This window comes from Oryzias latipes, chromosome 20 (assembly GCF_053564925.1).
Source record: "Oryzias latipes strain Hd-rR chromosome 20, Olatipes_Hd-rR_3.1".
NCBI classification, from domain to species: Eukaryota; Metazoa; Chordata; class Actinopteri; order Beloniformes; family Adrianichthyidae; genus Oryzias; species Oryzias latipes.
Genome location: NC_136256.1, coordinates 15,741,822 through 15,767,961, shown reverse-complemented (window position 1 = coordinate 15,767,961; position 26,140 = coordinate 15,741,822). Strand labels below are relative to the sequence as shown.

Below are 26,140 nucleotides of genomic sequence, written 5' to 3'. Positions count from 1 at the left end.
ATTTACGCCATCATGGGGAATCAGCCGAGTCTGATGCAGAGCAAAATGCAGTGCATTGCTAACGTAAAGTGTTGCAGAATCCGCTGGAATGACTTTAATTATGTAAACGGTTAGAAGAGTTATCACAGTGGAAAGAATGGAAACGCCGGAGCCACAGTTCTGATGCTTAAGGGTTAAAAAAAGCGTATTTTGCTCAAAAAGAATTTCATATCTCTAAAGTGATTATATTTATACACCTTTTCTCCAAATATGTCCTATTTTAAGCACTTCAAGTCCACCTTAATTCTAAAACATATTTATCTTAAAAGTGAGAGTAGAATGACACATTTTAAGATCATTTGTCTTAGGTATAAAATGTGCTTACCTTTAAACTATTGTCTTCTGAAGTTATTTTCCATTGTCTATCTTCATCAGTTAGGGGATGGGGGGTTGTGTGTAGGTCTGGGGAGGGAGCTCTATTTTGATTTTGCGCTTGTTTTTATATTATTTATTTTGTTTAATGTAACGCACTTTGTGTTATGTTTTTAAAGTTTGATTTGATTTCAATCTATTTTTACTGTTATGTACCATAAAACCTACGAATCACGAAAACTGGGCTAACCTACACGAGATACACATTGAGGTTGTAGATCACTCGGTGAAGCCATAGAGCGGAAATATTCAGGCACATTTCTCTACGGGCAAGTTACAGGTCATGTTGAGCAGCAAGGATAGATTTACCACCCCAAGTCGTGCGCTAAGAGTCTCTTGGGGCTGTTCTAGTGATAAGTGCGCAATCCTGACTGTTAAGGGCTTTCTGACGTTTGTGTGCGGTCGGTCATGAGCCAGTACTCACACCTTACTAACGAGTACAGTGTGACATAAGGGCACCGGACGACAGTGTCACCCGTACCGCCATTAGTTTGGCAACATACATTAGTCTTACGAATACTTGACTTACCACAAACCCAACAACCGTACGTTCCACTTTCATGACATCCTTCACGGTAGCCGTACAAGCCTCAGGGGAACTTCAAGACCCACCTGCGCTCCCCTTAGCCCTTGTGCTATCCAAGGCACTTTAGTGGGTCTACATGACCCAACTCCCAACATTAGACAGTGCACTGAACCTTTTTTCTTCAATGATTTGTGATCTTCACTGGTGTCCATGGATTACATGAAATCTATCCACCTTTATCATGGTAGGGACAACACCTCAATGTAAGTGTGGGGGTCATCTGGACCCCACAAGATAGCACAAGGGTTAAGATGCGGCCGCTCCTCTCTACGACCCTCCATGGGTCCAGACAACCAAAAAAAAAAAAAAAAAGAGGATATAAGTCAACCTCCGTCTACAGCTAGACCTCCAACTATTCACAAACCAAACCTTTGCTCAAAAATTTTGCGTAGTGTTACTGAAAAGTTACCAGTAGGTTAGTTTGGTCTTCTATCAAGTATAAAGAGAAATTTGAACCTGAAACTAGACAAAATATACTTGTAAAAATGTGGTGTTTTTGCAATGTACCTGAAAGAAATACTAGTTTCAGATAAATATGTCATTTCTTGATGGATAGAAACAGTGATTTTCTTGAAGTGGGACGCTAAGCAAAAGTGCTTTTTCTTCGTTTGGCACAGCTGGGGTTGTCATGTTGCGTTTCAAACTCAGACGGTTCTGCTGCGTCAGCAGAATGAAGCCTCCTGCTGATAAACTCCTACTGCCATGTCTCGGTGCAGTAAAGATAAGGAGAGCACTTAGCGGTTTTATTGAGGCTGTTCTGCGTAACAGCGTCTGTCATAAGTATCAGGCTGGAAGCCTTTCTCTGGCGCCACTGACATGGTTTTTTTTTTTTTTTTGACGCTAAAGGGGTTGAGTTTGTGTCAGATTAGTGAGAGCTTAGTGTCAACAACAACAAAAACACATGTCCACTTCTTTTTGCCCCTTGCTCCAGGTCCCGAAGCCTGTCGATTTCTCCTCCCAGCCCTGGTACGTTCACACCTCCGCCCCGGCCGAAACGCATCGCAGGGCGGAAGGAAGCGCAGACACAAATGCAATCCGGCGTGCTTCAACCTGAATGCATAAACACACACACCATTTTTCCCTGCTGCAGGTTTGCAGGTCCCATGGAGAGACTGCAGGCAGAGGCGGAGCTCATAAACCGAGTCAACAGCACCTACCTGGTTCGCCATCGCAGCAAAGAGTACACCGAGTACGCCATCAGCATAAAGTAGGTCCAACGTGTGACTCCTTAATTAGCAATAATATGCCTCGCTGCGTTAAACTCGTTAGGACCCAGCTGATTGAGATTTCATGTTCTTGTTTAGGGGAAATGACTCGACAGTCTGTAGTGACACTAAATGCATCGTACACAGTCAAACCAATTGGCCCTTCATGTAGGCTCCCTCGCCCCGGAGGCTGATCTAATATCGGTTTGTCCTGCAGGTGTCAAAGCGTTATTAGATCTTCAGTGCGTAGAAAAAAAACAAAAAGACAACCTTATTTGTCAGAGTTGGTTTGAAATGAATAATAAAACATGTCAAGATAAGTTACTGGATTTACTTATCAAGTACCTACAACCCCTGTAAAATCTGCATATCACTAATCATATGCTTTAACACAGATGATATCCTGGTTCCATAAACATTGATATCAACCTTTAAGGAGATGGCCAGTGCTCAAATTCAGACATTTCGCTTTGTCCTCCTCTGACCCCAGCTGGTATATGTGTCTGCGAGATGAGATGATTAGCTCCCCTGGTTATCTAGCTACAAAAAAAACAATTAGGGTTCATTGTTTGTTTCTGCTAGCTTCTAGCCAAACCACAGTATTGACCTGATGCAACTCCCAGCTGCACTGCAGAGCTGGAGGAGTCCGTTTAATAGGATCTTGGGAGGGGGATGTGCTTAACCCCAGTCTGAGTGGGCGGAGTGGACTTGATCAAACAAGATGCTGATCATGGATCAGGTCAAAAATACATTGTGCTTTCAACAATGACTTAAAACATTTGCTAATTAAAATCATGTACAAGCAAGTAATGAGCAATTAAAAAGCTACTTTTAAAAATGTTCTTAGTTTGTTTTGTGAAAGAAAAGAAACCTTTATCAAATATTTCCAATTATAAATGCATGAAATGATTTATAATTATTTATAATCAAAAATGTAAGGCTGTGTTTAATAATACATATTTTTTAAATAGACAATGTTCTTATGTACCAATTATAAATGTTTTGATTAAAAGAAAGGAATCATTTTGTTTAATTATGTTGAAACTACCTAACAATTGTTGGATAAAGATAAAGAGAAGAGAAGAAAAAGAAAAAATTTGCTTTTTTTTAAATATTGCTAAAAGTTGCACAGTGAAGACAATGTTTGCTGAAAAAGCTTACCAATGCTAGTATTAAACCTTTACTTTTTAATTGGCTAAAAAAAAGTTATAAAGGAAAAATGAAGAAAATTAATTCAAATGTCAAAATAAATGCTAAACCTGTCAAACACCACAAACAAAAGTTAGCTCAGCAATGCAATTAAAATTAACAATATTCAATATTCAGTGGACAATTCTAATACGAATGACAACATAATGAAAAGATTCTTGTAGTTTATCAAAGTGTGGAACCTGTAGGGCCTAAATCTGTGTTTTTTAGTGTTTTTATTTAATAAAAAGACAAGAAATAAATCCAGGGGAATTTCACAGATTCCTTTGTGCCACGTATAGAAACAGTTTCTGTTCAGCTGAACACAAAGAGGCACTTCACAACTTCAGGCTGGGAAATTTTAATGTTCACGTTGTCTGCATTTCAGTCTGTGTGACTTTAGCTTCCAAGGAGCCCAAAAAAAGGAATCAGTCTTCTGGATGCACTGCTGTCCATTTGATATTTGTCCTGGAATTCTGTAGCTTTTTTTATTTTTGAAGCTTTTTTTATTGGATTTTTTCTCAATTCATCCTTATTCTGTCAGCAGAAAAGAATAATAGAAATGTGGGTTTTGTTTTATGGCGAATGGTTCCAGCCGGACTCAGGTGTTCTGCTTGGCTGGAATCTGCTCACAGGTGGAGGCGTGGCCGACTGGATTCAAAGTGAAATGCTCGCCTCCCGCAATGGCGGCGGGCTAGAAAAATCCTGTTGCTCCCCATCTCAAGATAAAATAATGATTGCTTTTGTGGTTTTGGGATTTCTAATAGCTGACAGCCCCGCCCCCGCCCCGCCCCACCACAGAGGAGGACTTTCTTTTATTAAAATAAAAGAAACTACAAATAATGACCTTATTCTGTCTTTCATTCAATTAAAGGTCAATCATAGAATATTAAAATAGGTTTATTTTAGACGTACACCGCTCTGCAGAAAGCTCTCTGGGTAAAAACGCTAATGTAGCTTAAAATTTAGTAGGAAAGCCAAAATTCGATTCAAAAATCACGAAAGCCATTTTAAGATGAAATGATCGGAAAAAGGTTGAACCTCGCCGATAAAAATGTCATGTTTTTGTGAGAAAACTGCACAAAAACAGGCATTTATGGAGTTCTGTTTGACAATGTGAACATATTAGCATGTAAATAAATGGGAGCTTCTCCTGGCTACAATGTTCCAGCCACCTGCTACCTGGATTTGATCACAACACTGAGAAACAGAACAAGACTTACACAGATTGTTGCAGCAAAGCTGTTCTCAAAGGAGCCTTTGTGTTCCACACTCCGAGCTCCCATCAGCCACCTCTGTGAATGCAAACACAACGGCAGGAACACACACTGCCTCCTAAACACCCATCGCTCTCTGGCCACCGAGCTTCGGGTCCCCCCGCGCGTTAGAGGGATGGCCCGGCTCTCCGGGAGGGCCAGAGGCCGGCCACAAATCGATGGCGGTGATCAGAGAGGAAAATTATACTCATAACTTATTCAATGGCCCACAGGTACAACAATGATGTGAAGCACATAAAGATCCTGACCAAGGACGGCTGCTACTACATCGCAGAGAACAAGAAGTTCAGGAGCATATTAGTGAGTCTTTTCTATCTTTTGTATTTATTCTTTCATTCCACCACTGCAATTCATAAATAAATGATCCCGTCCAGCTAATGAAGCATCCAAAAACAGACTTTTTTTGTCCAGTCGTGTGCATAAAACATATCTCTGCATAGGCTTTCCTCTTCTTCAAGTGGAATGTCCAAATGCGCAGAGTCGTGTGTTTTTGTAGTCGTAACACTTGAGGCGTAAATGCGACGCACAGTTGTTGGATTCATTACGGCTGTGTGCCTGTGCATTGATTAAGGAGCTGATCGAGTACTACAAGCACCACTCCCTGAGAGAAGGCTTCAAGAGTCTGGACACAACCCTGCAGTTTCCCTACCGCCAGGCGGAGAACGCCGCTGTGCATCGCCTCAACCGATCAGGAGGAAACAGTGAGTCCTGTTGCTAACGAGACGCTATCCGCTCAAAGAGCAGAGTTAAAATCCCGACTTCAAAACCATTTTTATTTAGTTAACTCATCACTGAGTTAATGCTGATGATTATTTGAAGGTACTTTTTGTTTACATGTTTTAATTCAATGCTACTTCCGTTCCTATATTGGTCAAATGTTCATCGCAGTCTGCTTCAGCTAAATGTTTTTGCTGACAGAAGTAATATTTATTAAAAACTACAAGGTATTGACCATTTCATTAACGAATATAAAACTAGACGACGTCAGAGAAAGGCGGGAAGAAAGACCAGGAGAGCCAATCAGAACATCATGATGACGCTTTCACGCTAAATACATGTGGGGTGACCAACAACAAAAAAACTTGCAGGGAATTCAGTTTTGAAATCCATGCTAAAAAATCCACACTTTATCACAATTTATTAAGGAGATAGTCAAAATTATTTGTAGAAGTTATTTTTATTTTAAGGTAGTAAAAAGCTTGACCTGATGACCATAAAGCATAATGTCTAAAAAGGATCATTTTAATAGTAAAAAACTACAAATTTGTAAATTTAAATTCTGTTTCTAGTTTTGAATTAAGTACTTCTTATTAAAAATGTATATAAAGATTGAACTCAAAAAAGTGTTTTATTTTATTTTATTCAAAGGTAAGACTGTTTCTATGCAGTATAAAAAAGAAAAAAAAGTTAATAAAGTTTTAAAAAATGTATTTTTTGTTGCATGTTCCTGACAAATTATTTTTTATTTTGTAAATGTATTTAATTGATACATTTTTGCAGCCAGAAATGGTAATAATTGGAATTATTCACAGTAAATCATGTAATTATTCCTGCTTAAAAAATTGAAATCATGGCCAGGCACTAATTTATTTTTAAACAGATTTAAATTCCTGTTTGTTTTTGTTCCAGATAGATCTGTAGATGACATATGAAGCAGGAATCAGGAGCTGATCAGTGGGACTTGGTCCAAGAGGGTCAAGTCTCCTCTGTTTTAATTGCGTTTGACTCATCTGTCAAACGGTGCTCAGAGAATCTACAGAGCATGCTATTAGTTTAGATAACACTCTCAGTCGGATCACTGCAGATCAAATCGTTTGGAGCGTCGTGGAACATGGAGAATTGGAACTACAGCTAAGCAAATATATGAGCCCTCTGAAATTATGACTCTTTTGACTCCATTCTTTCTTTAATACAGTGTTCCCCTGCTTGTTTGCGTTTCAACATTCGCGGTTTCACGTATCCGCGGATCGCTTTACGTTCATCACTAAGATTAAACACAAGACTTTTGCGTCTGAAGGAGGAGGGGGAGGAGGGAGGCGGAGATGAAGAGCTCGCCGCTCCGTCAGCTTCCTCGCCGGCTGCTAAAGAATATTTCACACCTATTTCCAGCGGCTCCTGCATCGCTATTACCCAAGTTTGTGCCCCTGCATGACTCAGAAGCAGCCAGAAAATATCCTGGTACTCTGAAGAAGATATTTGCGGAAAATAATTATCATGCAGATTAATGAATGAAGGAAGAAACTGGCCTCTTCATCGCACTTAACTAATGAAGGTGGAAGCATGGACTCCTGGTTTTAGGCACAGAGACAGAGAGACACTCCTCTAATGTTATAAAGTACACTATGGTTCAGTCTATTACTCTGAATTAAGTTGAGTATGTTCTTTCATAAATGTTTTACAAAGCATCAGAAATGTTTTTGATGAGTAAGGATCGGTGACGGACATTCTGCTGCCACCGGGGTGGAGGTGGTTCTCCATATTCATAGATTCTGCTTATTTATGGAGTCTCTGGTCCCCAACCCCCTGAAAACGGGGGTGGGGGGGGGCGGGGATTACGGTATTTGACCTAAGATTCTAGGTATTTTTTCTAATGTCCGTTTTCTTTTTTTTACAGTTTTTCCGATTTTTTTCAGATGTGTTCGTATTTTTTCTTACGTCTTCATTTGTTCTTTCCATTTTTTCATTTTTTGGAATTTTTTCGCCTATTTTCTTACATTGTCGTATGTTTTCTAATGTCTTGGGATTTTTTTCTAATATCTTGTTTTTTTCCCCAAAATAAATGACTCTGGTGTCTGTTTAGTCAAGGCTAGCCGCAGCGGAAAATGACTAAACACCAATTCTTTAAAGACGTTTTTTTGTATTTCACACACTATGTAACATTCAACAAATTATAAAATAAGGTATTTGAAACATGAAAATAGCAGGATGTCCAGCTTTTCCACTTTAATATGTAGGGAAATATTTCATATTTAAATCCAGTATTTAAATACTTCAAAAGATAGCCAACACATTTTAGGAACGTTCAGGTTCACAATAAGAAAGTTAATTTAGTTTGAAATGTACTAAAAAAAGGTTGCCATGCATTCAGAAGTATTTTCTTGTCCAGGAATGTGCTTAGACTCACTTTTCAGTTGTTTTTATTTGTTGCGTCGCCAACATTTCTGATAGTTAGCGAGGTACTTGAACGCATCGAGGCTCTCATGCCTGCAGTTGCTGTTTCTGCTGAACTCTGCAGACGCGTCAGTCTTCACTGCTGCAAACCTGACTCCCTACTCATTCAGAGATTATTTATCACTGAGAGGAGGCAGCAATCCTAATTCCTTCGTCCATCCATGCTCTGTGACCGGATCATCAAATAGGAAAAGTGCAACAAATATTTCTATTTTTCTATTGCATCTTAAAACTGAAAAACATTTATTTGACACACGATCAGGACAAAATCCATCAGAAGCAATCAGATACTCCGACTTTCCAATGACAGTCAAAGGAAATGTCCTCTGGAGCCGTGCCGCTGCATGTCTTAAAGCAGCATGGGTTCGAGGAGCCGACAGACCGCATTTATAGACACTGAGCCTGGGGTTTAGTCTGTTAAAAACAAGTCAAGACAACAGCGGCTCAAATGAGTTCATTTCCAATGACTTGTTGTTGGCCAGGATCTATTCATCGTCAGTTTCTACAGTTAAACCAACTTTTTGACCTAAAACCTTCTATTTTAAAATCATATTTTGATAGATTTGTATGAATTCTTCAAACAGCTCAGCTAAAAAAAAATTCAGATTTGATCATTTTGATCTTCACTCTATGACCGTTTTTTAGTATACATTAGTTGTGTGTTCCTTTCTCTCTCCCAGCCAGCTCCCATAGAAATTAAGCCCGTCCAATCCTGCCGCTGGAGGACGATCCCTCTTCATGTCCCTCATACCTGGATAGCATTAGCTGAGCTGTCTCTCAGCCCGTTGATCTGTGCTCATTTCAAAAGCTCTGCCGGCCCGACACCGTCTTAATAACGCCGGGCGGCGGGGAACTTTGTGGTGGGGACTGGTGGCAGCAGCACAGTTTTTGCTGAGAATTCTCTGTCAGACAAATTTCTGATACTGGAATCAAAGATAAGTTAACTAGTATAATAATTTAGAGAAATATGAAACAAATGTCAATAAAGAAAAAAAGAAAAAAAAGCAGCTGTTGACTTTATCAGAATTTCCTTTTTTTTCTCTTTAGGTGTTCAGAATTTCCCAAATAAATAAATAAATGAAATAAAGATATAGAAATATTAAAATAAATCATATAAAATAATGGAAAGAATACTAAAACAAATAAAAATAAAACTTAAATAGATATGGAAAAAATAATATTAAAAAACTCAAAAAATTAAAATACATAAATAAAAATATAAGGAAAAGATATATTAAAAATAAATTCAGTCACAAAAGTAAATATAAACCTTTCATTTAGAAGTAAAAAACATCGCTGGTGTTTTTCTTCTTTAGCACCAGCTCGCTCTATCATATTTGAAAGCTCAGCTCAGTCTGGATTCTTTTCTGTCTCCTTTTGATTCATAAAGACCAACATCAACGTGGAGCAGAGAGCCAAACATGTCAGCTACAAGTACATAAGAACACAATTGTACATTTGAAAACAAAATGTGCTTTTTTATGCAGTTTTAAACCCGATAGTACACATTTTAAGATTATAGAAATATTAAGAGTTGGAAAAATTGTTTTAATTAAAGTGATGTCATCATAACCTCGTCTCCTGATGTCAATCAGGTCCCACTAGCCAATGGTCTTAATGCACCGCCCCCACATAAAAGTAGACTCGGCTCACAAATCGAAAAATCTGAATTGAAACTGTAAATTGAGGACTGAAAGCAGAGAGACAGAGGAATGGAAAAATAAAAGCAGCTGATAAACATTTTTATTTAAATAAGAGTTTTAGGTTAATTTTTCCTTCCAATTAAAAAAATACTTCAAATTTGGAAAAAAAAAAATCTAAAATGTACAATTTTCTGTTTTGTAAAGTGTTTAATATTTCTTTCAAGTTTAAATATGTTTTTAAATGAACACTTTTTTATTTACAATCTGTTTTTTTCATTCAATCCAAGTGGATCCTGATCTGACCTCATACAGATCCAGTTGAGCATCAATCTCATCTGTGACCCAATTCTGGTTGTTTTTCCAAGACATAAATGTCAGGAAAAGGGGATGAAGGACTCATTTGGGGTCTCCTACATTTTGTAGGAGACTTGGCAGCTTCAAGTCAAACATTAAATAAAGAACCGTGAACAGGGCAAAAGGTGACTCAGCAGAACAGAACTGGTGACCTGACAAGCCAGAGACTTATATAGGCTGAGGGAAAAATCACTGAACTGAAGACAGCTGTGGATGATGATTAACCTGAAACTGGTGCGACTGACAAGACAACTCAGAACAGGACCAAACACCACAGAACCCTTGCAATAAATACCTAAACAATCATAAACATAAATAAATACACAGGTTATAAAAGCAGACAAATTCAATAGTTGTGAGGTAATATGGACATGTTATTTAGCTTCTGTCTGGAGTGTTCGCAAACATTTCAACCAACTTTTTTTGAATTAAACTTTATTTACATAAACTGAAAACTCTTCTTGTTAGAATTTTGGTTCAGAGAAACTGTTGGACTTTAGTCATAAGGCCTCAGATCCTTCCAGAAAAAGCTTCCCTTCTACTTGATCAGTCAGGATTCACTTTATATAAACTTTACATTCGGCAGCGGCCGACTTGACAGGCGAAGTGGACTTTCCTCTGTACGATTCTGTTCCTTTGCGCCAAAAACACAAGTGTCGGCTTAATTAGGGCTCTAAGGTGGGGTGTAGGTGCGAGGCAGCGCCGGCGGTCTGTCTCCACGTGTTAGCGTGCTGATGGACTGCGGCGCACCCTGCCTGTCACTCTGCGTTACCTCACTCTAGACCTCGCGACCCCCCCCTGCACTTAAGTGGGTGTAGAAGATGGATGGATCGCAGCAACCAAATCTTAGTGGTGGACTTTTGAGTGTTTGGCTTCTAACCTCTCCTCCCCGGAGTCTCATTGCAGCCGGACTCTCTGTGTTTGTTGTAAAAAAATAAATCCCAACCTCCACCATTTGTCAAACGTTTCCTGACAGGAAGACGATGTTGTGCTTTTAGAGCAAATGTTATTTCATTTAGACGAAGAACAAAACAAGAAAACCTGGTGAAAATATCTATAGAGTGAACGAAATTTAACATATTTTATTTTTCTTTTATTCTTTTTTACATATTTAGATTTTTTTGTTGTTTTTGAGTTTTGTCTTTTGTATATAGACTTTGACGCTATTCTGAATAGTTGTTTGAATAACAAACAGTTTAATTTGCATAACCTACAAAATATTAAAAAAATCTACAAAATCTAGATGTTTCAGTTGATTATATATTTGTGGACTTTTGTGCAAGCCACTCACCCCTCCATGCATAAGTTGGTATCGCAGTACAAAACAGTAAAGACTGCATGAATCATTTCAAGTACAAAAGTTCTTCTTTTTCACTTGTTTTATATATAGTTGTAGCAGCTAGCCTGTTATTTACCACAGAGTTAACATGTTGGCATTTCAAAAAAGAACTGTGGGGTTTACTGAAGCAATTTGAAGCAATTAAAACATTTGAAGCAATTAAAATATTTGAAGCAATTAAAACAGTTGAAGCAATTTGAAGCAATTAAAATATTTGAAGCAATTAAAACATTTGAAGCAATTTGAAGCAATTAAAATATTTGAAGCAATTAAAACAGTTGAAGCAATTTGAAGCAATTAAAATATGTGAAGCAATTAAAACAGTTGAAGCAATTTGAAGTAATTAAAATATTTGAAGCAATTAAAACAGTTGAAGCAATTTGAAGCAATTAAAATATTTGAAGCAATTAAAACATTTGAAGCAATTGGAAGCTTTAAGGATTTAACCTGAGAAAGAATACAAAGCTAAAACACGGGGACATCTCTTGGATGACTATTCCTCTTAAGAAATTGGCTAAAGCGCTAAAAGTTTAAAAAATATTTGCTAACACTCAATCTCACAAATGTTCGCGGAAAAAATAAAGGTCAAAATATTGAACTGAAGCTCTATTTAAAAGAGCTACTGTGCTTAGACTCATTACCATTGTAAACAAATGTTAGAAAATACAAAAAAGTAGTTTAAATGAATGTCGGAAATGTTTTTTAAAAAAAGTCTTGAGGAAATTTTAGTCAGGTAATGTTTTTTATGCTACAGTCTTGATACATATGGAGGACCATATTTTTTGGGCTATAAGTCGCACTTTTGGGAAAAATGTATTTAACAAAATACGAGAAAATGGACAATTCGTCTTGAAAGGCAAATACTAATAACAGAATAGATGACAATAATAGACTGAATATTTGCATGGTTCATAGTTGCAACTGTATTTAGCTTCACAAAACATTGGAGATATCTATTATATAAGCGCAACTTATGAACAATTATTCAGAGAGCCATAGTTTATACTGTAACATGCTAACAAGTCATCCACACTAACTGAATGAGCGGCACTTCTTCTTCTGTGCAGCCATCAGTGGTAAATACTTATAAACACACCTGCAGCACCCTCTAGTGGCTGTTGCTATTTATTTATTTTCAAAGTCACGGGGTGTAACTTGCACCTGAGTGCAAGTTACACCCCCGGCCAAGCTATGTCACTCCAAAAAATATGGTTTATTAAAAGAAAATTAAAAATTAAAAAAAATTTTCAATGTGAGCAGATTCTGTATTTATGTGGATGACGTGCTAACGCTAAGCTAACAGTATAGTTTATACTGTAACATGCTAACAAGTCATCCACACTAACTGAATGAGCGGCACTTCTTCTTCTGTGCAGCCATCAGTGGTAAATACTTATAAACACACCTGCAGCACCCTCTAGTGGCTGTTGCTATTTATTTATTTTCAAAGTCACGGGGTGTAACTTGCACCTGAGTGCAAGTTACACCCCCGGCCAAGCTATGTCACTCCAAAAAATATGGTTTATTAAAAGAAAATTAAAAATTAAAAAAATTTTTCAATGTGAGCAGATTCTGTATTTATGTGGATGACGTGCTAACGCTAAGCTTTTAGCATCGTTTCAGTGTCACTAAACTGAAACTATCTTTCAAAAAAAAGCCCTTAAATTTGCTTTGTTCTTTTCTTTCTTAAGTGTCACATTTTCTCCTCTTTGCTTCTTCTCTCCTCCTTCACCCCCCCAATCCCCGCCTCCCCCCTTCTCTCATATCTGCCCCCCACCCCTCCCCCCACCCCACCTGCCTGGCCCGCCCCGCCCCGCCTTAGCCCCATTGCTCTGCGGCCTGTCTCTTGTAACCGCTGCCGGCTACAGCTTTGTTCCTCCCTCCTCCGCTCCCTTCTGGTCAGGTACAGGTATCGCTGTCCGTCAAACTCTTTGTCTTCATCCTTTGATGTCTCGGGCTGCTTGGCATGCCGGCTGCAGCTTTTCTTCCTCGTCTTTCCTCCCGCCCTTCATCTCTCATCCGGTTGCCGTGTGTGCACGCCTGGGAAAGGACGTTTTCACCGTTGCATGTGCGGCATGTGTCCCAGTCTGTTTGTGGCTGTTTATTTCCTGCAGTTTGTGCAGAAAAAAATGATGTTCTTCTTCGTTTGAAGTGTGTGCAGTCCAGTGATTGTGTGTGTCTGTCAAAGTAAAGGTGGAAGTGTCCAAAAAAGAAAACCATAGAGCTCCTCTATATTAGATATTCCATCCCCATGGCTGGGTTGTAGAGGTCTGACATTCCATTTCCACCTGTCAGCTCAGCCGAGGCCGAGCCAGCGGTGGGTGTCTGGCAGTGTGGGGGGGTTGGGGAGAGACTGGCAGGGCGGGTTGGAGTGCCGGTAACTAGCTCACCTGTTCCACATCTGTCTCTCACAGAGCCGTTTCCTCGACAGGAGGCGTCTAATCTGGCGTGCTCGGCTGTCAGAAGCTGAAGCGCTTCAACCAAAAGCAGCGAGCCGACGCAGAACAGAGGGCTCCAAACAGAGCTGTTTAAAAAACAAATCGCTGCTGTAGTTGAAATGGGAGGAGCATTACATCATCAGTCGTAGGATTTATTTAAAATAAATTAAATAAACACTTTCAAACGGAACCGTAGGTTAGTTAAAATTGGTCGCTTACTACCAAATATTTTGAACTATGAATTGTAAATACGCATTTCGGCATTAGTATATAGCTTAGCGTCTCGTAAATGCGAGAGTTTTGAAGTTCCTTTTTGGGCTCTTCATACAAAACCCGCAGTCAATGAATACGGAATAAAAGTTACACCAGGTTGGGGTACTCGGATTTTTCGTGATGTATGCGTAGCGCCCTTTTCAACACACACAAGTACCAATATGTGGCACTAAGTCACATATTGGAACAGAGTCGTGAAAAAGTAATTTCACAAGATTTGCCCTCGTTTGACATTTTGCACCAAGCCCCTTCCAACTGTGAGGACACGCGCCGCTATCGGGTTGCCATGGCCCACTAAAGGTGCGTCCAAAAACCCACATTCAGCGCATTCTTGACCGCACATCAGGTACTCGGTATGTACATAGCATAAGTCGCACTTTTGCGAAAGAATACGGGATCAATAACTGACAATTCATCTTTAAAGGCAAATCATAATAATGGAATAGATAACAGTAATAGACTGAATATATGCACACTTCATTATTGTTACCGTATTTAGGAGGAATTTAGTATATTAGCGCAAAATATAAACAATTATTCACATAACCGTAGCATTAAAAAATGCGAGCATGTCAATGAAACACTTAATATCACTTCAAATCACTAAAAACATCAAATTCCTTATCCGCTGTCGCTTTGGCACGATTTCGCCAAGCCTAGCGTAAGACCAAGCCACGTTTCATTTGCGTTTTTGTCAGTAGCAGATACCGATACACACACCTACAGCGCCCTCTGGTGGTTATTAGTGAGAAATAGGGTATTTAACAAAAATAATAGTTTTCTTCTTAATCTGAGTTTGGCTGCATGTATGTGACGCTGCAGATGTGACAGAATCTGTTTATTAAAAAGGGGCGGGGTTTTGTTTGTTTTGTTTTTTCAGTGCTTACCCCTAAAGTGATAGGCGTGGCCATCGCCCGCTACGACTTCAGCTCCCGCGACACTCGTGAGTTATCGCTACAGGAAGGGGACGTGGTGAAGATCTACACCAAGTCCGGAGCCAACGGCTGGTGGCGGGGCGAGGTCAACGGCAGGGTGAGTCGGCGTGCACGGAAGCGGATCGCGCCACCGCAGCTCCAAGTTTCTTAAGCTAGAGAAGCGGAGTTGCATTCAACTCGGAGGAGCTCCTTTAGGAGACCAGATGTTTGCATTGATGGAGCTCCTGGGAGCAGAAGCAGTGACAGCAGAGTCTTTGGGGAGTCCCGGTTTGTCTTTGGAGCTGTCACACCTTCAAAACAGCAGGTCCTTCCTGCTAAGGGAACCAGGAGGTTCAGTCCACATGGACAACACTTTTCTCATCCTAAATATCAAAACAGCTTTTTCAGTAGTGGTTTAGCCAATCAGAGAAACCCCTAAAAAATCAAAGTCTTAGGTCTCATTTGGGAACCATCATTTACTAGAAGAATTATATAGAATTTTATGTTTGAAAGTGTGGTTCAATACCTTTTGCTCTTTAATTACACTCAAATGTTTTGTTTTTTTAACCCAAACACCTAAAGCCAAAAAATATGTAAATCTTAAAATCTCAGGTTATAATTTTACTTGTCAAATCCAAACATCTTTTATGCTGCATGCACATCAAATGGACGTGTGTTGCCTCTCTTTTGTCAAATTTGCTTCTTTATGTTTTTTCAAAAATGTGTTCAGAAACTTAAGGCATGTGGGAGGAGCTACTCTCTAACGTTTTTAGCCTCATGGCTACATCAAGACATCCTGATGTTGAGAGATCAGTTTTATTTATTTTGAAGAGCTCGACAAACATATCTCCAATCTCGTCTCCATTTTGGGCTTCATTAGATCATTCAGAGACTCTGCCGGTACGGTGAGGTTCACCATCTACGACCAAGTTTGTAGACTTGCTGTCCACTTAGTTAAAAAAATAATAATACAAGAAAACATTAGGGAAGCTTTATATTATTTTCTCCAAACAAATAAAAAAACACTGTCAAGTTCAGGAGAACTAATATCCATGATCAGCTTTGGACTCCACCCACTAATGACATCATCAGGACGTCATAGGTAACGATGAGAGTATCGATACCAATGTATTGAAATACAGATACCTGTACATCACCAATTTTGATATCTACTCTATTAAAGTATCAATTACTAATCTGTAAATGAGAAAATGAATGTAATATTTCTGGATATTTTTGGTCACTAGGTGAGTTGGTCCAGTGTTTTGTGTTGAAATACCCCCCAGCCCACGGCACATTCCGCTGCTCCATCAGTCACATGACCAGTGGAGCTGTGAGTGTGTATGTGTTACCATTAGCAACCACACAATACAGCACGAGTGGATGTATTTTAGAAAGAACAGTTTTGTATTTTTAACCTTGCACATTAAAGTTGTTATACATATGGTCAGTTTTGATTGTATTTGTTTGTAGGATAACAAATATCCTTCTGGAAAAAAAATCACCAATAAGAAATTACCAATAATTTATAATTGTATGCAAAAAATAATCTGTATCAAATCTTAAAAGTGTGTAAAGACCCATCACTAGTCACGCGTCAAAGCTGAGTTTCTGATTGGTTCACGCAAACAATCAGGAAGTAAAAGATACATAGCCAAAGTTCACATATTTGAACTCTGGAAGCATCACAACATGTGATGCTTTTAACATGTGCATGATGCTCACAACGCGCGTGAGAACTGCTAACCAGGGCTGTAGGGCAAAATCAGTGATAAATCCCAATATTTCATTTAGTGAAATTTGTATCAATTCAAAATGCTGTCAAGACAATATCTAATTATTTATGAGAGTCCTTCAGCGTCTGACTCTAGTTTTCCACTAAAAGTTATAGTTGGCAGCAGAGCACACTGAGCCTCTTTGAGCAGCTCTACACCACACCAAAACGACAAGATCTCCCGAGAATCAGCTTGTGTTAAGTGCTAAATGTTCAGTCAGTCTAGCAAGTTTTGTTGTTATTAAACATGTAAACTCTCAAAACCGTACTACGTTGCAGCCAGTACCATAAGAATGGCCCCACATAAGAACGAGTGACACTTGTGTCCCAATTCTTATCGTATCGCGATACATATCATATCGCCAGACTCGTGCCAGCACACACCCCTACTGCTAACACTTCCATACAATGGTTCCTTGCTATTTCCTGGTTCACCTTATGCAATTTTGCTGAGATTTCTTTTTTTTGCAAATTCTTTTTAAAACAGTCTTCTGTGTTCTGATTGGCTGTAGACCCTGTCAATCAAGCTCCTCCGTGTCAGGTCTCCTGTCCAGAATGCATTCGGTTTGCCATATTTTTCCCCAAATCTTAGAATGCGATCAGATCTTGAATTCATTCTATAGTACTGTTTCCTACGAAGTTTTGAACTTTAAGAGTTTAAACAAAGAAAGAAAAGTGTGAAAAACGTTCACATCTGTCTGAGAAAAGTGGCCTTAAAGCGTCTAGAATAGGTGTAAAACATAAAGAGGATTACTTGGCAGACTTCATTTACTGCAGGCTATTTTTAGAACGCAACTTTTGCAATTGAAGAAATTCTAATTGCAATCATAATAATCAAATTAAAGTCTTCCTGTTTGTCTAAGTGTGTTTGACAATATGTGTGAAGCTCTGGAATCTAGAAGAAGTTTCCTTCTGGAGCTCATTCACACGCCGACACCGATCATTTGTTAGAAAATGCAGTGGATGTAATTATCTATAGCCATGTTTCTGTAAATGGTAAATGTTGTGCATGCAGGAAGTCATTTTATTGAAGTGTAATTAACCTGATTAAGTGGGAATATTAAAAAAAAAAGCTTTAATTAATGTGGTTAATGAGGATATGGCAAAACAACAGCAGCGTTTTTAGGTTAAAGCTGAGCTGCTGGTTGTAGAATTGACGAGTGATTTCTGACTCAACAGCTGCTTTTTTTTTCATTCTTTTGATGTTCTAGTTCGGCCCCTCGTTTTGCTTCTTCCTCGCATCTGATGCGAAGACTCTTTTCAAAATAAGAGCGTGACTGCGCAGAGGAATGGCTTTATATAGCGGCGGTGTTGGGTCAGGAAGTTAGAGAGCGACTCATTTGCATCTCCTTCTCTCGTCAGGTCGGCTGGTTTCCGTCCACGTACGTGGAAGAGGGTGAGGAGTGAAGCCTGAGGAGGAGGAGCCAGATGACGGGACAAAAAAAAAAGCACCGCAAAGCAAGCACGGGAGCAGCAACCCTCTGCTTTCCCCGCCACCTCCTGGGCGCCTCGATGCCTAAACCAACCCAGAGGCCTTCGGTAGTGAAAAGGGCTAAAAGACGTCGCAGATGCGCCGTCACTCCTGCTTGCGGCTAAAGGACTGTACCAACAAGCAGTTTGACTGTCAGCGGGGGGGGTTTGGAACGCCGTATTCATCCGTCTATCCATAACTCAGCCATCGCTTCCCCACCCACACCCCCAACTCCCACCTGTTCCCGCCTGCCAACTCTGCTGTCGCCACCGCTCCCACGAGTGAGCACTCAGGAGCCGCTCTTCCGTTCACGCGCTCATCTTTCCTCGCCATCATCCATCAGCGCCCCCGCCGAGGGAGGAAAGTCATCGCCCCTCTGGAGGAGCAACACAGAAAGCTTTTTTCCTTTTTTTTCTCCCCCTCATCTTCTCCTCACTTGTTGTAGCCGGCTTTGACCTTGCTTGTCTGGCGTTCCCTGCGCAGGTTGTTATTGATGACTCTGCGACCCACATTTCGCGTCATGATGGCGGCGCACGCACCCAATGTAGTGTTGGATAGCATCACCACACCTCAATTGATTCCTCTTTTTTTTCTTCCCCTCCTCCCTCTACATTCTTTATCTCCATCGCCGCCTCTCATGTTTTTTTTTTTTTTTTTTTTAAGCGAGAGCGATCTACCGCTCTTATCTGTGGCAGCTCCGCCAACAGAGGCCTATTGGGTGACGGCTTATCGGATGGGATACATTAGCGGCTCGTCGCCGTGCGCCCTACCTGGACGTTTGGATTCCTCGTTTTTACGAGTGCGGTGACATAAAACCGCCTCCTTCCGCTGATCCGAATCTGTTCCGTCGACGCTTTTTGAACGACTTCTGGTCGAAACACGGCTCTCTTACAGAAAAAAAAGCCAAAACATTGAATAAATAAATCCACTCTCTGCAAGGTCTCCTTAATCCTCAAAGAGGTTTATCCCACAGTTGAAAGAAGCTGTTACTGAACAACCTTCTTTTAATATAAACAGACGTAAAAAAAACAACATCTAAAGCAACAAGAGGAAGAAGAAGTCCTCGGAGGTCGGCTTTGTGTGGGAATGTTTATTCTTCCTCTCACAGGCGGCGGGTTTCTCTGCTGCTGAGGCGGCTTCAAAAGGCTGTTGTTGTACCAACACGTCCGTTTACTCCACTGTTAATTATTTTCCCTCAGACTACAGAGGGCACGCCGGTCACCGCCACGTGCGTGAAGGCCGCTCTTTTTCATGTCCACAGTTCAAAGCGGAAGTCTTTTCTTTATTTATTTTTACTCCCACTTCACTCCGCTCCTCTCTGCAGATTTTTCCCGTCTCTAAACTTTCCCCGACTTGACCGCTGAGGAGAAGTCGGGAGAGAAATGGAAATGTGAAGTGAGATGAAGGAAGCTGTCACGAGGCTAACCAGGGGGATTCGGCTCGGAGAAACAACCCTGAGGCAATCTTTGCTGCCTTAGCACCCCCCGCCCCTCTTCCCGCCGCCGCCTCTCTGCCACATCTTCATCTGTGCCTCTAGGTGTTGTCATAGATACACAACTTCCCAGACTGATGTAAAGACAGTCTTTGCTGTGGACTTAATGAAGCCATTATGCATGAAAACGGTCTTTCAAACTAGAGATGTCTCGATCTGGTCACATGATCGGAAATCGGGCCGGATCACTTCGTTTCAGACTTGATCAGAATCGGATGTTCCAGCCCAATCAGGGATCAGATATTTATTTAATTCGTATTATTATGATCAGGGTTGTATGTTTTAAGCCTATGAATAGACGGATGCAAGTCATGGTTGATCACAATGAGCAGGAGGCGCATAAAAGCAGGTCAGTAACGTTAGCGAGATGTTCACAGATTCGAACTTCAGGGCTAAAAAACTCTTGATAAATGTTTCAAACAGACAGCAAGTGTCTCTATTGGTTTGTCTTAATGCAAACAACGACGTACAAAAGAAAAAAGATTTTAGTTTCTTTTTATCAAGAATGACGCTCTCTGTTCAGCCGACAGACGAGAGGCTCGCGAGGGACCGTCTACAAAGTGAAAGGTCCAGGAAAACGTGAATTAATAAAGTCATCATCATATTCGTTTAAGAGGAAAGTTTTCATGAACTATTATGAATTTTGAATGGAGATATAAATCCCATCTGATCAAAAATGTTCAATGGTTCTGAAGATCCTAAAGCTAAAGTCACCAAACTTGGTCACATGACAGCTGTTTTTTGTTTCCTGGTTAAAGCAACGTCACAGAAATGCTCTGTTTAAGTGCTAAATGATAAAAGACGATTAATAAAAGAAAAATGTTTATTATCGGATCGGGAGTCTGTATCGACAATACTCGAAATCAAATGACTCGGAATCGGATGAGGGCAGAAAACTTGATCTGGACGTACCAACGTTTACACGCGTGAGTTTGACACCCACACGGCCACTAGGTGGAAGCATTCATCCAAACCTCCTCGTGTTAGAGTTTGGAGGTGACATCTTTAGATGAGCAGCAGGAGTTCTGGTATTTTTTTGTTTTTTTTGGAGGGTGCTGCGACGCCAAAGTGGCGCAAACGTGATATAACAAAAGTCCCTTTTTTTCCTCATCTGGGAGCGCAAGAGCTGGTTATCTGTAAATGGCAACGCTGTCCGAGTTCACCTAAGCAGCAGGAGTGGATTACCAATCACTGCCTCCCTTTTTTTCAAAGTTTTTTTCCTGTGCAGGAGGAAGGCTGGAAGGCTCAAGGGTATCCGTGATCTAATCATTACAGCATCTCCTCACCTCTGCGACCTCGCCGCATTCATCTCTCTGTCGGCTCCCGTCGCTCCGGCTCTATCTCACCGTGTCACTTCTCTCTCTTTACTGCCCTCTTTCCTCATCCATCTCTCATCCAATCTCCGTCTGTGCACCGTCACTCTGCCTCTGCGGGCTGTAACCTCCGCTGGAGAAGGGAAAAGCCCATCGCCTGTTGCCTCTGTGCTCTGCCAGTTAGGGAGTTCATTTCCAACACGTTACATTGGCAGAATTCATTCCTTAAACCTAGAAAAAAAGGGGCGTGGCCAAAGTCCCTTCAGTCCTCCGTCACTCATTTCAGTCGACCGAGTTTCCAGATGAAGCCAAAGACGTGTGCTGTGCTCGCCGTGCCCTCCGTGTTTGATAACCGCGCTACCCCACCGCTGTGGCCTAACTCTAAAACCGTGCAATCCTGACTGTGTAGCAGAAGCCTGTGTTGCTGCTGTATCATACTGTAAATAATGTACAGAGCCTACAATAAAGATATACACTTCTTTTAATGTCTGGACGTCTTATTCTCTGCTTTTTGGATCCATCAGGATAGAATGGCCCCTCGCTTCTCTAATAAACCCTGCAGCGACGGAAATCACTGAAGAAAAATTAAAATATAAAACTTAGAAATGAATGTTTTCTAAATAACTTTATGCTTTTAGGGACGCAAACAATTATTGTTAACATTTCTTGTTGGGGCCACATGAAATAAATAAAAAAAACATCCTATAATTTCTGTACAAGGCACAAAAAACCCATTCATCATATGTTTTTCGGTTCACAGGAACTAGATAGAAATTAAGAAGTGTTAGATGAATTAGCATATACTTATATATATATATATATAGCATATACTTGTAAATATGCCAACTTTGTTTGCAACATGTAAAAAAAACAGACTGAAATCAACGTTACTCTGAGTACAATACACCTACAATTGGAGCAATAGGGAGGAGCCAAAAGGGTAAAAGAAGGATTCAGATTCAGCCCAAATCTCAGTTTCACAGTACAAAAAAGAAAAATTTACTTTTTTAAATTCTAACACTCCAACAGTTTAATCTCCCTTTTGTTTTTCTTTATCTTCCATCTCTAACATCCCCCTCCATTTTTCTCATCTCTTTTTTGAGAAATGTATAAATCTAAATAATACAAATAGAGTTCAAAAGGGGTTTATACAAATATACACCTCCTGTGTCAGAAGGTTCATAACCCCCTACTGTAACAGTTTAATCTGTCCAACACAAGACGCCCTCCGCTCTTATTTTTCTGGATACGACATTAAAAGTTAAATAACAAACAAACCTTTAAATTAGGAATTAGAAATTAGGAAATTGAATTAGGAATCAAAGTTAAAACGCTTCTTGTTTGACTCATCACTTTCTTTTTTCTTTAGCTCAGCATGAACAGTAAGTCTTATTAAAATTAATAAAAAGTCTTAACCACTCAGAGAGTAAGTATTGCATTTCCTCCAAAGGCACAAAAACAAGCTGCAGTCAGTGGGGGGGGGGGGGGGGGGGGGGGGGGGGGGGCTCTGTTTCTCAGCAGCCTGTCGGCTAATAAGTGTAAATGAATGTGGGGATCAGGAGTCGACGGCGCTGCGGCGGTCGTGCTGATAATAAACCCAGTTAACCTGCCTTGTTGAAGTACTTCCTGAACGGTTGTGTGTGAAAACCCTGAACCATCACTCTGCAGAATTTCTGGTTTTTTAGGCTCACAAGCTGTGGAGGGGTTACTGACCACGTCGCAAAAGCGTCTGAATCAGGTCTTTTGTGTTTGTGCGGGGGCTCATGTGTGGGTGGTGGCTTCCCCAACCATCTGGTTCCGTGTTACCTGCTGAAGTTACACCGCTCGGGCTCCAGGGGGGCTGGTGGGTTTGGGGCCAGGGCCCCCAGCGCCGTTGGGGAGGGCTGGAAGAAGAAGTGCTGTCCTGAAAGCCCCACCGGGCGGGCTTTGTTTTCAGCCCGGTGGCTCTGAATTACAGCGCTCCGGTTCCAGCTGAGGCTGGACCGCGGCTGCGACAGATGGCCCGGTTGCATCAGCCTCCTGCACAGTTTGAACTCTCTGCTCCTGCACAGTCACATCAAACCGTATGGAAGACTTTCCTAACAGGAGTGCAGGTGCTGCCCGTGATCACACAGCTCCGTCCACTGACGTTCAAGTTTGATAACTAAAGGTCTTGTCTCAGCATTGTTACTTTTAAAATAAAGATTAAATATCAAATCAGTTGTTTCTTGTCATGACTGTCGTGGCAAAAGTTGCGATTTATTTGCATTCATTGACTGTTTAGGGAGCTGGGATCCTCTGACCTTATGTGGCCCATTTTACCTGATGGCCCAGGTAACTGACATGAACATATTTAAAGAAATTGACATTTTTTTCCTCTAAAAACACAAAAATTCATGATTTAGCCAACTATTGTTATTATAGCCAGTATTTGAAATCCAAATCAAGTGAAAGACATTAAGTAATTTTGACAGCATTATTCTATTTTGGACCCCAAAAAAATAATTACTGATTCTTGCATTCTCTGCTCTGATGGAAAAATGCCAGGAATAATAATCAATGCTGTAAATTGGAATCATTGGTCTTTTTTTCTCTACTATAGGAGAAAATGTTAGGCTGTAGTCACAACTGTCCTTACGGGTGAACACAGGCTGCCTGCAAGTGAGAAATCTGCAATCCTGTACAGGGCACACAGGAGCCTGGACGAAATTTTAAGATCGTAGACTCCTTGGTGCTGCCTGAGAGAAAAATACTCATGCACATTTTTTTTACAGGGGCGATAGGACGTAGCGAACACTTATGCCACACAAGTAATAGTTAAGAGTGAAGAAGGTTAGATGTTGTGTTTGTCACTTTTTCAATCCCTTCCAAGCCTTGAGGACTGTGCAAGGAGCCTAAAATTGGACAATTGCATGCAGCATCTGCGCCATACTAACAAGGGCGCCATATGACAGCATCACCAGTATTTGATTCGTGCGTAAAACGTATCCTTACAAATACTTACAAATAGACGATACCCTTAGCACAGGTACGCAGTGGTACGTTCCATTTTCATGACCTCCCTTGAGGTGGCCTCACGAGCCTCAAAGGGAACTGCAAGACACACCAAACAGATAAAGTTGGATTGGCCCAAACAGGGTCCCAATTTCCATTCAACTAAACTGTGATCAAGTTCAGTAACCATGGAAACACAAACAGACAATCCAGCGCCCAAAAGGGAGAAAATAGAAAAGTAAAGCATTTAAAATTCACAATACAAAATAACAAAATATACCCCAGTTTAGAGCTAGACTAATACAAAAAAAGTAAAAAAAAAAAAAAATGCACATATGTAGTTGAATAAATAGCACGACTGTTTTCTTCTTCATGCTTGTTTATTTTGTTCCGATCAGCGCTTATTTGCCCAACGTCGCCGCCATCTGAGCAGCTGTTGTAATTTTCCTTTCTTCACCCATCAACAACGAATCTGTTTAACTCCACAAATACTACCTTTTCCCGTCACACAAGCCAAAATAATTGGTATACTGATATGTAAACGTAGCCCTCAAATTTAAACATTTAAACAATCTCTCTTAATTACTGTTCACACAATCAGCAGATTCTGACACAAAGAAAGGCGGCTTTGCTCTGCTTCAGTATCAGTTGATATACGCTGGTAGCTTAAATGTTTCACTACTGTAAGTTTGGCACATTGGCATAAAGCTGCTTTTCTCCGCTTTAGAGTGCGCTGGACTTACGCCAATTGCTACAGCAGTTACATAGTCCAAAGGAGAAAAAACAACAGGTTACAAAAAATCTAGAAAAACCAATCAGATTTTAAATTAAAAACTAAAAGAATGACTGCATGCAAGCCCTGATGACTAGAATATTGACACTAACAGTCTACAGAAGTACAGAAAAATGACTTTAAATAGTCGTCTTCACGTTCTACATTTATCAGAATATGTTTCGGTTTCGCTCCATTTGCCAATTATCCGCTTTCCCTTCTGCATCATGTTTTATTTCCTCAGAATCTTTCATAAAAGCTGCCAAGTTGTGATTTCTTCGACGGCGCCCCATATATCCCGCTCTATTTCTCTCTGCTCTGCGCCGTTTGTGTTTTCCCTGGGTTTATTGCTGTCTGTTTGGGCCGTGAGGGAGCCATCATCACTGCCAGACGGAGAGGCTGCTGTGTGTAAATATCAAGCGGTGCTCTTTCCGGCTTGTTTTTCCTGGAGACGGTCAGCGCCGCGCCAGCATTGAGGGGCCGTCGAGGAAACGCGGTTACTCCTCTGAAAACCTCCAAAACGCAGCTCCATTTAGGAACTGGTGAGGGAACGGTTCTTTACTGCAGGCAGAAGCCAAATCCTTTTGTTTGTTCTCTTTAAGCTTTGATTCATGGTAATGCTCATGACTCAGATTCCGCCCCACTGTGGCGTTTGTGAATTTTTGCCGTCTCTCTCTGCACAGAAATGAACTTGACAGATGGTGGTGCAGAAACGAACTATAAAAGCGTTGAAAGGCATAAACTTACTGCTGTATTCTTGCGTCGTCGAGGCTTAAAAAACCAGCAGACATGGTGAACGTTGTATGTATGTGTCTAATGCGGCTCATAAACATGAAGGTGTGATCTCACCTCCTTCTCTGCAAGGACGGGAAGAAAAAGTAGAAAGAACTGAGAGTGTCGACATCACACCTGTGACCCACTCAGGCTTTAGCTGAAGTTCACTCGTCTGGAGGAACAGATACTTAGAAGAACAATATCAAAGCTATAAGCAGTGCAGCTCCTGATGAGTTTAAGTTTTCCTTTTTCTGCAAATCAAATCAAATCAAATCAAATCAAATCAAATCGACTATGGACTCACTGGGCGAATTCAAGCTAAACATGTTTTAGTAACCCTTGTGCTATCATAGTCACTTTAACATTGGGAGTTGGGTCATCTAGACCCACTAGACAGTGCTCTGAACCTTTTTTCTTCCATGATTTGTGATCTTCACTGGTGTCCATGGATTACATGAAATCTTTCCACCTTTATCCACCTTTGTCATGGTAGGGAGAACACATCAATGTAAGGGTGGGGTCATCTAAGATAGCACAAGGGTTAAATATGAGTATAGCCCACGTTTTTCACACTTGACGAGCAGCAAGGGGCTTTTTCTTATTTATATCAGCGCGTGTCCGCCCCCTACTGTTGGAAGAGGCCTGGTGCGAAATGTTGAAGTGGTGCAAATGTCGTTGTTCTTGCTCCAGGATATTTCTCTCACAGCTCTATTCCGATATTTACAGTATGAAAGCCTTAGTAGCCGCGGTTACATTTGCAAAATATCTTGAT

The 26,140-nt window shown here is 40.6% G+C and overlaps 1 protein-coding gene across 4 annotated transcripts in view; it reads left to right on the top strand.

Moving 5' to 3' along the window:
- Positions 1–21,334, top strand: part of vav3a (vav 3 guanine nucleotide exchange factor a) — a 97,808-nt gene extending 76,474 nt beyond the window's left edge. Inside the window, exons 22-28 of one of the 4 annotated variants that reach the window (XM_023949928.2) lie at positions 1,929–1,963; positions 2,088–2,204; positions 4,880–4,967; positions 5,239–5,368; positions 12,997–13,077; positions 14,766–14,917; positions 17,936–21,334. In XM_023949928.2, the coding sequence (XP_023805696.1) occupies positions 1,929–1,963; positions 2,088–2,204; positions 4,880–4,967; positions 5,239–5,368; positions 12,997–13,077; positions 14,766–14,917; positions 17,936–17,980 (648 nt within the window). In that variant the 3' untranslated portion in view covers positions 17,981–21,334. Of the gene's footprint in view, positions 1–1,928; positions 1,964–2,087; positions 2,205–3,985; positions 4,197–4,879; positions 4,968–5,238; positions 5,369–6,296; positions 6,548–12,996; positions 13,078–14,765; positions 14,918–17,935 lie in introns of those variants that run through there. The other 3 variants (XM_023949929.2, XM_078938320.1, XM_023949930.2) reach the window with 3 other exon arrangements.
- The last annotated feature ends 4,806 nt before the right edge of the window (positions 21,335–26,140 follow it).